The sequence below is a fragment of the Cheilinus undulatus genome, linkage group 20 (assembly GCF_018320785.1).
Source record: "Cheilinus undulatus linkage group 20, ASM1832078v1, whole genome shotgun sequence".
Taxonomy (NCBI): Eukaryota; Metazoa; Chordata; class Actinopteri; order Labriformes; family Labridae; genus Cheilinus; species Cheilinus undulatus.
In genome coordinates, this window is record NC_054884.1 from 40,715,312 (window position 1) to 40,728,563 (window position 13,252).

The following is a 13,252-nucleotide window of genomic DNA, read 5'->3' on the forward strand; positions in this document are numbered from 1 at the left end:
TTTTTTACCTGAACGACCAATCGATTAATTGGTGCCTGGGTGCGATTTTGGTCGACCAAGTTTTTCTTTGGTTGACTACAACCCTAGAATAAATAACTAGATCAAAATTGCAATTTCAGCTGAAAATGTGTGGGGATGTTGAGAGCTGAACTGTGGAAGAACTGCTGAAAATAGCATAAAATGGCATTAAAGTAGCTAAAAATGGCATTCAATAGCTAAAAATGATACAATAGCTGAAATTAGCCTAAAAAAGCTGAAAATAGCCTAAAAAAGCTGAAAACAGCCTCATGTTAACTGAAAGTAGCTTTAAAATAGCTGAAAACAGCACAAAAATAGCATAAAATTAGCTTAAAATGGCATATAATGGCTGAAAAAGCATGGAAATAGCTTAGAATAGAAAAAAAAATTGAACACAGTCTTATTGACAGAGCAGCCTCTTGAGTCTAAGGGCTGAAAGTGTGTGAGATTGTGCTAAAGATGGTGGAGTTATTGTTTGCAGCAGTGTTACTTAACCCTAAGCCAAATTGTTGAAAAATACCTTTGCAAGAGCCACAATCTAAGTGGTGAAGCAAAAACAACTTGAAGTACAATAACAATTAGTTAAAGGTGGCAAAAATGGTCAAAAAGCAACAAAAATGGGTGAAAAGGGGCGAGAATGGGGACAAAAAGTGGATAAGGGGTCAGAAAGTAGCAAAAAATTGGTGAGAAGTGGCAAAAAATGAATTATAGGTGACATAAAAATAGGCTGTAGTGGCTAAAAGAAGTGGCAAAAATGGATAAAAAAAGAGGAAGCAAGTGGTATTTAATGGCAACAGGTAGCTTAAATGGGTGAAAATGGCAACAAAAATGGTGAAAAGGAGCAAAAATGAGTTAAATGTAACAACAAGAAGTGGCTAAAATGGGCAAAAACTGCACAGGTGAAATGACTGGATGATTTACAGGTGAAAACATCTGTGAGTCAGTGAAGAGCTGACGTACAGACGGATTCTTACTTCCTGTTTTTACATTTCAGGGTCGTCTTTACTACGTCAGAGTGGCGGCGTACAACATGAGAGGCTGGGGGCCTCCTGCCTCCTCCCTCCCTCCATCTGCTGCTCCTTCCAGTAAGTTCTTCATGCTCACTTTGGCTTTACTATAGCCTCAATTCCAAAAAAGTTGGGACACTTCTGTATCAGAAGTTAAACGGAGAGATTTTACCGTTTGGGTTTGAAAACTCTTTAAAAAACCTTTAAAATAGCAAAAAAAAAAATACTATAGATTTAAATAAGAAACTATTTTATTTCATGTATTTTTAGTCAAGGTCAGGCCTGATCCTTAACATCAAATATTGATTTTAAGATTTTAACACTTTCAATGCCAGTTTAAGTGGGAAAAAAATCCCGATTTATGTAAAGATACTGTATGTTTATACACTACATACATATTGAATTTCCTTGAAGGGGATTTTTACATCCTTCAATGTGTTAATGATGAGCCACAACTTGATTTTTATAGAATATTATTTTTAAAATGTTTTTTTTTAAATAGTTTGAAAATGTAATGAAGTACATAAAAAACAGTAAAAATACTATACATCTTTTTCATTCCACTTTTTTTGCATCAATTTTAATCAGACTTGATCATAACTATAATAAAATATTGATTAATTTTTAGGAACTTTACTGTTTAAATGCCAGTTTAATGCCAGTTGTAAAATTCCACTTTTTTCATACCTGATCATAAATATCAAATAGATATTAATTTAAGGAAATTAAACTGTTTAAATGTCAGTTTAAGTGCAGAAACCCGGATGGTTGTGATGTAAAGAGAAGAATTATTTTATATACCTTTAAAAGTAATATCCTTAAAGGGGATGAGCAACAAATCTGAGATTTACACATTATTTTCTTAAATTTGAACATTTTATTAGTTGTTATAATGGTGTTTCTACAGGAAACCAAGTAAAAGCATGAAATTTCAAAATATCATTATGAAATATATCATTAAATACATGTTTTTACTGCAATGTCTGGAGGAGCAACAATTGTGGTTTTAATAGGTTTCTATGGGACATTTTTGGTCACCAGCAGCGCGAGTGGGTACAAAACGTCTACAGAGATGAATATTGACCCGTTATAGGTCCTTATATTGAAATAAAAAACTCTATTGACCAAAAAAGCCAGATTAACGGCCTCATCCCCCTCTCATGTAAGCTCTGCAGGGTCAGCCTGAATAATCATGTATAGAATGGATTTTAGAAATCAAACTATTCTTCTTTAAATGTTGTAATTTCCCTTTAAGATGAGTTGAACTGGGCTGTTGAAGAAGAAGGGAGAGGAGTGAAATGGGAGGGATTGATTGGATGATGCATGACCTCCACATGGAGTTGTGTAACAGCAGAGAAGAAAACATCCTTCTCTGATCCTCTCTGGTGCTGGGGTCAGCGATGAAACAGGAAATCAGACAGCAGCGTGTGAAAGAGCTTCCTGTGGTCAGCGTGGGTCAGCCCCATGTTCTCTGTTCTCTGGGAGGTCTTTGGGTTAGAACATCCGATTCATCCCACCGTCACGACTCCCTTTCTCTGTGCTCATTCAAATACCCAGACCTTGAGCTGTGTGTGTGTGTGTGAGGAGGTGTGTGTTAAAGTGTGTATTTGGGTGTGAGTGGGTTAAAGTGTGTATTTGAGCATATGTCAGAAGCAGAGTGTGTGTGGGCGTTTGAACAGAGGGAAGCATGAATACAAATCTGAAATACTTGAAGTCCATTATTCCATCTGGTAACAGTGAGGACATTATACACTAAAAACACCACCCTCAGCCTCACGGTGGCGCTAGAGGGAAGGTCAGGGAAAAAACAGAGAGAAGAAGTCATCTGTGATTTTTCAGTGTTAATGTGAGAACTTTTTCACTCCAGCCAAGTCAAAACAGGCAAGGCTCTCTGCATCTCAGCTTAGTCCAACCAAAGTGATGACCCAGTACCCCCACTGTCCCTTATCTGATTGATTTGTGGCATAGTTGAACACAGTCATGAGCATTCATGGTTCATCATGTGGAGGACTTTTGAAACATTGCTGTGGTTTCAGCATAAATCTAAAATGCCCATGTTTATTTTTAGTTTTTACACATTTTATGCACATATTTTTACATAAATGTGCAAATACACAATTTAAAACCATTTAAAAAGGCTCTTTGTTTCTTGGAAGGCATCTCTTTACCCCCACTCAGTGTCTCGCGACCCCCCGGTGGGTCCTGACCCCCCACTATGGGAACCATTGCCTTCATAATAATAATACATTTGATTTATAATGCACGTTTTCCTTTCAAGAAATCTCAAAGTGCTATAAGCACAAAGCAAAAAAAAAAACATACTATTCCATACTGTACCATACCATACCATACCATTCCATACTGTACCATACCATACCATTCCATACTGTACCATTCCATACTGTACCATACCATCCTGTACCATACCATCACATTCCATACTGTACCATACCATACCATACCATACCATTCCATACTATACCATACCATACCATTCCATACTGTACCATACCATACCATACCATACCATTCCATTCCATTCCATTCCATACTGTACCATACCATTCCATACTGTACCATACCATACCATTCCATACTGTACCATACCATCACATTCCATACTGTACCATTCCATACTGTACCATACCATCCTGTACCATACCATCACATTCCATACTGTACCATACCATACTGTACCATACCATACCATTCCATACTGTACCATACCATACCATACCATACCATACCATTCCATACTGTACCATACCATACCATACCATACCATTCCATACTGTACCATACCATACCATACTGTACCATACCATACCATACCATACCATACCATTCCATACTGTACCATACCATACCATACCATTCCATACCATTCCATACTGTACTTACCATACCATACCATACCATTCCATACTGTACCATACCATCACATTCCATACCGTACCATACCATACCATACCATACCATTCCATTCCATTCCATACTGTACCATACCATACCATTCCATACCATACCATACCATACCATTCCATTCCATTCCATACTGTACCATACCATTCCATACCATACCATACCATACCATTCCATACTGTACCATACCATACCATTCCATACTGTACCATACCATACCATTCCATACTGTACCATACCATACTGTACCATACCATACCATACCATACCATTCCATACTGTACCATACCATACCATACCATACTGTACCATACCATGCAATACCATACCATACCATTCCATACTGTACCATACCATACCATACCATACCATACCATTCCATTCCATTCCATACTGTACCATACCATACCATACCATACCATTCCATACTGTACCATAGCATACCATACTATACTGTACCATACCATACCATACCATACCGTTCCATACTGTACCATACCATTCCATACCATTCCATACTGTACCATACCATTCCATACCATTCCATACTGTACCATACCATACCATTCCATACTGTACCATACCGTTCCATACTGTACCATACCATCACATTCCATACTGTACCATACCATACCATTCCATACTGTACCATACCATACCATACCAGACCATTCCATACTGTACCATACCATCACATTCCATACTGTACCATACCGTTCCATACTGTACCATACCATACCATTCCATACTGTACCATACCGTTCCATACTGTACCATACCATACCATTCCATACTGTACCATACCGTTCCATACTGTACCATACCATCACATTCCATACTGTACCATACCGTACTGTACCATACCATACTGTACCATCACATTCCATACCGTACCATACCATACTGTACCATACCATACCATACCATACCATTCCATACTGTACCATACCATACCATACCATACCATACCATACCATTTTATACTGTTCCATACCATACTGTACCATACCATCACATTCCATACCAAACCATACCATACCATTCCATACTGTACCATACCATACTGTACCATACCATACTGTACCATACCATACCATACCATTTTATACTGTTCCATACCATACTATACCATACTGTACCATACCATCACATTCCATACCAAACTATACCATCACATACCATACTGTACCATACCATACCATTCCATACTGTACCATACCGTTCCATACTGTACCATACCATACCATTCCATACTGTACCATACCGTTCCATACTGTACCATACCATACCATTCCATACTGTACCATACCGTACTGTACCATACCATACTGTACCATCACATTCCATACCGTACCATACCATACTGTACCATACCATACCATACCATACCATACCATTTTATACTGTTCCATACCATACTGTACCATACCATCACATTCCATACCAAACCATACCATACCATTCCATACTGTACCATACCATACTGTACCATACCATACCATACCATACCATTTTATACTGTTCCATACCATACTATACCATACTGTACCATACCATCACATTCCATACCAAACCATACCATCACATTCCATACTGTACCATACCATACTGTACCATACCATACCATACCATTTTATACTGTTCCATACCATACTATACCATACTGTACCATACCATCACATTCCATACCAAACTATACCATCACATACCATACTGTACCATACCATACCATTCCATACTGTCCCATTCCATCTGTTGAACAAGTCTGATAAAACATCCTGAGCAGCATTGGATAAACCGTTTCAGACACTTGAGCTGTATCCTACTGAGGGTCATCTTTAACCTTTTGTTCCTGTTGTCTTCAATCAGATTGGAGGGAGTGTGACGGTCGTGAGCCGAGGAGGCGGGGCCACATTGAGGCCATGGAGCGTCTGCTGCAGCAAGTTAGAGCGACACATACCCACTACTGCTGTGGAGGTAGGACTCTGAAAACACCATGGTATAAACTCCTATCCCAGTGTTAATATCAGGTCATGTACAGTTAGGGCCGGCAGCCAACAGCATCGTCTGGGTCCTTGAGAAATCCAGAGGATGGGTCATCCATGTCAGAGCATGTGTGTTAGATCAGTAGAATTAGTGCTAGCTGTCTGGCTACTGGTGTGTCAAACTATGAATGGGTTCTGATGTTTAAATCATCTATTCATTCCTCTGTTTAACCCCTTTTCATCACTGTTTACACATGCCTCATTTGTTTTCACTTTAAACCCTTCTTTGCCACTTTAAGCTGATTTTGCCACTGTTAACCCCTTTTCAGTACATGAGCTGTCCATTTTTGCCACTTTTTGCCACTTTGATCCCATTTTGTTGCCACTTTTTAACAGCTTTTCACCATTTTTACTTTCCATTTTTGCCACTTTAAACAGCTTTTCACTATTTTCATTTTTGACACTTTTTAACTGCTTTTTACTATTTTGTTTGTCATTTTTGCCACCTTTTAACCATTTTGACTTCCATTTTTGCCACTTTTTAACCGCTTTTTACTACTTTCACTTTCACTTTTGACACTTTATAACCACTTTTCACTATTTTGACTTTCCATTTTTGCCACTTTTTATGTGGCTTTTTACTATATTCACTTTCATTTTTGCCACTTTTTAACTGCTTTTCACTACTTTCACTTTCATTTTTGCCACTTTTTAACCGCTTTTTAATACATCCACTTTCATTTTTGCCACTTTTAACCACTTTTTACTACATTCACTTTCATTTTTGCCACTTCTTAACCGCTTTTCACCATTTTGACAATCCATTTTTGCCACTTTTTTACCACTTTGTACTATTTTCACTTTCATTTTTGCCACTGTGAACCATTTTATTTCATTTTTAGCACTTTTCCATCACTCATAAATTCATTTTTGACACTTTATTACTGAGCTTTGACATTTTTACCCACTTCTGCTATTTACAGAGGAAACGCTATCTTGAAATTTGGAATGTGGAAACACTGGAGGTTAGGCTAAAATCTTAAAACAAAGTGGTGGTAAATGAAATAAAAACACAATGAGAGGATACTAAAATAAGAATAAAAACAAAATATAGCTCAATAAAACTGTATAAAATAAGTAAAAAACACAAAAAGAGAGCTTGGTAAAGTTATGTTAAGAAGATAAACTACTAAAAGGCAATCATAAAATTAAGATTTAGTTAGATAAAACCTAAAAAACGGACAAAATTAACATGATAAAGTACATTTGACTTAAAAGCCAGGCTGAAAAGGTCGGTCTTGAGTTTGCTATTAATACGGATTTGTAGTTTCAGAGCTCTAAATAAACACAACGTTTTGCATTTGGATTAAAAATGTTCTGGAAGGGGTATAAACGCCAGGAGCTGTCTATAGAACAGCAAAGAAGAAAGCTTCTGATCAAACTTTTCTCCTCTGAGATCTGTAAATCACACATGTGCCCATTGGCGATCCAGCAGGGTTCAGAGGGTTAACTGTCATCTGTGGTTCGTAGTTCAGCTCAGCCAATTCTGGTGACAGACGATGATGCTGGAAGTGTTCCTTAGCCCGTGCAGGGGTACTAAAAGTCTTCACAGTTTAATGTTGAGGAACACCACTACTTCTAGAAACATTTTCAGGAGGTCTGTCAGACATGTTGCTGACCTGTTGATAATCCACCCAATTAGTACCACTTTCATGAGCACCACTGGCTTTTGTTGCCCCGTCCCTACTTTTTTGAGATGTGTTGCTGCCATCAAATTCAAAATGAGCTCATATTTTTCATGAAATGTTAAAATATCTCAGTTTCAACATCTGATATGTTGTTTATTTTCTGTTGTGAATCAATTCTGGGTTTATGAGATTTGGCAATCATTGACCTCTGTTTCATCTTTGCAGAGTGTCCCAGCTTTTTTGGAATTGTGGTTGTATAGTTAAGAAAATGCAAACCTGTAATTCATGTCTACTTTGGCCGATCCGTACACATCCAAAACAAACAAACTAAAAATGTGCTCACACGCTTATTCATCAGGAAGAGAGTTGCTACGTCTTTAAACTTAAAGTCTGTTTGTAGCCGTGGTCGCGTCCCCGAGCCGGCAGCAGATCAGACGTCTGCCGTCTGTTTACAGGACGCTCATTATGTGACGCTTAATTAACTGGAGTTAAAGGGCGCTGCGGTCTAAAGATTGGCATCGCCACTCGCCGTCCTCACGGGGACGGAGGACGAGTGAGCAAACGAGAGAGATAAGAAAGTCCCAACATGGGAGAGTGACTCGACCCTGCTGACCTCACAAACACACAGCAGCCTGTTTACCATCACCACTGATGGTTACTGACATATTTAAGACCTGCACATAGAAAGTTTTCGCCCTTTCATCCTGTCACTTTACAAAAACTTAAGTTCATGCAGCGCTCTGACGTCTTTAAGGACAGAGCTGCACAGGAATGGCAGAGAATCTGACCGCTGAATTTTCCTTTCTTCTCCTCAGACACGTCAAAGCTGCAGAACCCGAGCAGGAAGCAGTCGGTCTCCAGGAGTCTCAAACATCTCTTCAACTCCTCCAACAAGTTTGTGAAAACACTGAAAAGGTTTGTGACATTTCTGAAGCGTCATTTCACAACAATTTTCTCTAGGAAGGTAAAAGAGTTAGACCAGTGTTACTCAACCAAAGAGCCAAACTGTTGAAAAATACATTAGCAAGAGCCACAATCTAAGTGGTGAAAAGTGGAAATTAAAAATAAGTTCAAGGTGGAAAAAGTGGTCAAAAACCAGCAAACACTGGCAGAAACATGGCGAAAAAGGCAAAATGTGGCAAAAATGGGTAGGAAGTGACCAAAAAATAAGTTAAAGGTGGCAAAATAAAGTCCAAAAGTGACAAAAATCTGTCAAAAGTTGGGAAAAATGGGTAAAAATCAGAAAAAGGGTGGGGAAAATTGGCAAAAAATGGCATTTAATTGCAAAAAGGCAGCTTAAATGGGCGAGAAGTAGCAAAAAAAGGTGAAAGGGGGCAAACACTGAGGGAAAAGTGGCCAAAATGGGAAGAAAAGTGGCAATCATGGGTGAGAAGTGGCAAGAAAAAGGCAAAAGGGGGCAAACCCTGAGGGAAAAGTGGCGAAATTGGGGAGAAAAAGTGGCAATAATGGGTGAGAAGTGGCAAAAACTAGGCAAAAAGAGGCAAACACTGAGGGAAAAGTGGCAAAAATTAGGAGAAAAAGTGGCACTAAAGGGCAGAAAGTGGCAATAATGGGTGAGAAGTTGCAACAATAGGCAAAAAGGGGCAAACACTGAGGGAATAGTGGCAATAAAGGGCAGAAAGTGGCAATAAAGGGTAAGAAGTGGCAAAAACATGAGTTACAGGTGGCAAAAACTGTTCAAAAGTGGCAAAAAAAATTTAACTGCAAAAGGCAGCTTAAATGGGTGAAAAGCTGTAAAAAAAGAAAAAAAAGGTGAAAAAAGGGGCAAAAAATTTCAGAAAGCAGGATAAAAGAGTCAAAAAGAAGTGTCAAAAATGGGATAATGTTTCAAATTCAGACATGATTAAAGAGCCACATGTGGCTCCAGGGCCTCATGTTGACTATCACTGAGTTAGATAGATACTCGTCTCCTCATATCCCCCTCCTCTTCCTCTCTACGTTGTGTTTTTATTCAGAGGGATCTACCTGGCCGCCGTCTTCTACCACAGAGACAGTCTTCTGGTGACGGCCGAGGATCAGATCCCCATCGTGGAGGTGGACGACTCGTACAGCAGCTCCCTCATGCAGGACTTCCTCTGGTTCACTAAGGTACAAAACACCTCAGACATGATGCTGCTAATGACTTCTATCAGTCTGGAAGGGTTACAAAGACATTTCTAAGGCTTTAGGACTCCTGCCAACCATGGTGAGAGCCATTACCCACAAGTGGAGAAAACTTGGAGCAGGGCTGAACCTTCCCAGGAGTGGTCGACCTACCAAAATGACTAATTTAGTGAAGATTTGACCAAATACAGCTGAGTACTAAAAGAAATGGTGGAGCCTCAAATATGCCACACATATGCCCAAGGAAGTAAACTCACTGATTTTGGTACACACCAAGACCGACGTCTTCCTCTGGGTTTTCAAGCAAATTTGACGTTGAAACACTCAACAGATTGGATTGGATGGCTTGTAAAGGTAGAGGGTAAATGAAAATCCTGGAGGACAATCTTATTCAGTCTGACAGAGAATTATGGTTTAGTGGAGATTTATTTTCCAGCCAGACAAATAATTTTTAAAACCAGCACAAGGGTAAAACATCAGAAGGGCTCTGTTTACATTCATGTCCTTACCTATGCCCAGTGGTTTTCAAAGTGTGAGGCGGGCCTCCCCTGGGGGGCGCCACAGAACCTCAGGGGAGGCGCGGAACCATAAACCAGAAAAAAAGGTGATTTGGTTTGCTAATTTCTGCTGTGCATGGAGCAAAAGGGATAGACTTATAGTTACGATAGGAACTATGCTTTAGAGTCAACTATTCAAGTTCCTGTGTTGGTCCCAATGATTCTCAAGTCACAGTGTTTAATTTGCAAAGATGTACAAGCTAATGACAGCATAAGGCCGTGGAAACCTTGGGGTCATCTTAAGACTGAGCAAAAAGTCTAGTGACCAAACCAGGGGAATTTTTAACAGGACGTGCAAGTAGTTTTGGTCACTGATCAGTGCAGGTCTGCTATTATGCAATCTTGCAACAACTGTACGAATTAAAAGGTATAGTTCCCACTAAATAAGACGGAAAGGTGCAAGTTTATGGACATTTGCACACCAAAATATCAAAAATATATTAATTTTAAAAATATTTAAAGATTAGGCATAAATGTTTGAAATTGTGGTTGTTGAATTATTTTTCAGTCTTTATCTTTTAGTGGGTGGGGGTCCACCAAATGAATCATTTCTTCCTGGGGGAGGCTCACTGTCTGACACTTTGAAACCCCTGCTCTAAAGCATTTTTCTTTTCTTCTTATCACACTTTTCCACTTATGCTCTAAACTTCAACATTTTTATTTGACTGGTTTGTGTTTTTGAACATTTTTATACGTTCTCTCCTAAGGAGGAGGTGGTGGTTCCTGATCTTTGCCCACTTCAGAACCACTGGCATTTAAAGCTGAAGATCTCAGAGAAGGAGCTGAGTATGACACTTAGAGAACAAGGAAGGCACTCCTTTTCGTTAGAAGGACAGAAGTACTCTGGAGGAGACATCAGTGAGAGGCATTGTCGTGTTTTTTTTTTTTTTTTTCTTTTTTTGTAATTTCAGCGAATCTTACAGCAGGATTTTATTTTCATTATAGCATTAATTCTTTACAGTATGAACCAACACTCTCAGCCTTTATTTACTCTGCAGATCTTTTCAGCTTCTATTTCATCCTCAACAACATTTCCAGCAGCATCAGTGTCCTCAAACGTCTCTTTCTGTTCCTGGTTTTTATGTTTCTGCTCCGTCTTGATCCTTTTCTGTTTCCTATAAAAGGCCAACCTTGTCTCGGGTGATAAAATAACAGAGATTTTTTACAGACTTAAAAGAAAAAGGCGCTGATGCAAGCAGCTCGCTTTGAGTGCAGGAAACTGGAGGACGGCAGCAAAGACTTTGTTTGCTTCCTCATCTGTTCAAAACCAGATTAAACATTAAATCCAGATTATTTTTGGTGCTTGTTTAACTTTTCTGTTTTAGTTTCGGCTACAAGTACAGTGGTGCGGTTTTTCTTTTTTTAAATTTGATCTTTATGGTTACAGAAAATCATTAAAATTGGCAAAAAGGGGCAAAAAGTTGTTTAAAATTGGAAAAAAAAAAACGGGTTGAAAGAGGCAAAAATGTATTTAAATGTGGAAAAAAATGGGTTGAAAGGAGCAAAAATTTGTTTAAAATTGAAAAAAAATGGTTTGAAAGGGGCAAAAAAGGTGGAAAAATAGGTTACAAAAAACCACAATAGGTTTAGATGGGAAAAAATCTAAGTGAAAAGTTGCAAAAATTGTTTTAAGTTTGAAAAAATGGGTTAAAAATGGCAACAATTAGTTTTAATTGGCAAAAATTGGTTTTCATGTGGAAACAAATTGGTTCAAAGCGGCATATATTGCTTTAAAGTGGAAACGAATGGGTTAAATGTGGAAAAAAATAGAGTAAGGTGGCAAAAAATGGCGTTGAAATGGTAAAAAAGCATTTAAAATGTGAAAAAATGGGTCAGAAGTAGTGAAAATTGATTCAAAATGGTGAAAGGGAGCAGTTAAAATGGTGAGAATCTACAAGAACAGTGGTACGGTTTTTCTTTTTTGAAGGCTTTTTAAAGGCTTTTGCAGAGTAACTGCAGTGTGAATAAATAGTAGATGAAAACAGTGAAGGGGGTCTGAGTACTCTCTATATAAGCCGTTAGTGGGAAGGGTAAAGGGGCATCTAGGATTGAGTCTCAGTTTGTAAAGAAATCCCTTTTAGAAGAAAAACATCCTCTTAATCTGTTCAGATTATCTGAGACTCTCATCCTGATGGAGTTGATGGAGTTCAGACGCTCCGTGTTCGGATTATTTTCCTGTTTTGGATGTGAAGGTGAGTTTTGACACGTCCGTCGGAGCTGTGAAGCCGTCTCCACATGGCCAGTCTGCTGTTTTCTGGATGAATGAAGGTGTGAAGAGTTTGACGCGTTTTAAAATCCGAGATGTGATTTTTCTTTTTTTCCTCTGCAGACATCAGACCGCTGCCGCCCCCGAATGCTCCCTTTACAAGGCCGTTAAGTTTAATAGCTCTCTCTGTGTCTGTGTGCAGCTGTCGTGTATGTGGGAGGACGTGCGGTGGCTGAGGCAGAGCATGTCCGTGTCCATGTCGTCGTCCTCCACCCTGCAGGCCCGATACAAGATGCTCACGGCCGCCGGGCAGCTGCAGGTCAGCAGTGAAAACATTTACACTGACCAAATCGATTACATGTCTCCCACACCCTGTAGAGCTGGAAAAAGTAACCCTCTTTTAAACCCGCCCCACAGAGTCTCCTCGGGACTCACAACCTGGGCCGCGTCCATTACGAGCCAATCAAAGACCGCCATGGGAACGTGCTGCTGGTGACGATCCGCGACACCGAGAGCCAGCACTCGCTCTTCAGCGGGAAGTGGATGCAGGTGACCAAACTGCAGAGTCAGAGGAAGAGCCTGTCCACACCGGAGGAGCCGTACGCCCTGGACATCCTCATCATCACCATCCAGGTGAGGCCAGGTTTTCTCTGTGGGCGTTAGAAGTGTCCGGCCTTTTCCCCTCCTCTGCTCATAGACACAGACGTCAGGTTCTCTGTGACAGGAGCTGACACTGGTAACATCT

At 39.5% G+C, this 13,252-nt stretch overlaps 1 protein-coding gene across 1 annotated transcript in view; it reads left to right on the plus strand.

Annotated features, from left to right (window-relative positions):
* ankfn1 (ankyrin repeat and fibronectin type III domain containing 1) overlaps nt 1-13,252 on the plus strand; it is a 198,624-nt gene that overhangs the window by 163,843 nt on the left and 21,529 nt on the right. Inside the window, exons 13-18 of the mRNA XM_041815146.1 lie at nt 1,013-1,103; nt 5,817-5,924; nt 8,436-8,535; nt 9,597-9,729; nt 12,710-12,826; nt 12,925-13,140. Of these exons, the coding sequence (XP_041671080.1) occupies nt 1,013-1,103; nt 5,817-5,924; nt 8,436-8,535; nt 9,597-9,729; nt 12,710-12,826; nt 12,925-13,140 (765 nt within the window). The remainder of the gene's footprint in view (nt 1-1,012; nt 1,104-5,816; nt 5,925-8,435; nt 8,536-9,596; nt 9,730-12,709; nt 12,827-12,924; nt 13,141-13,252) is intronic.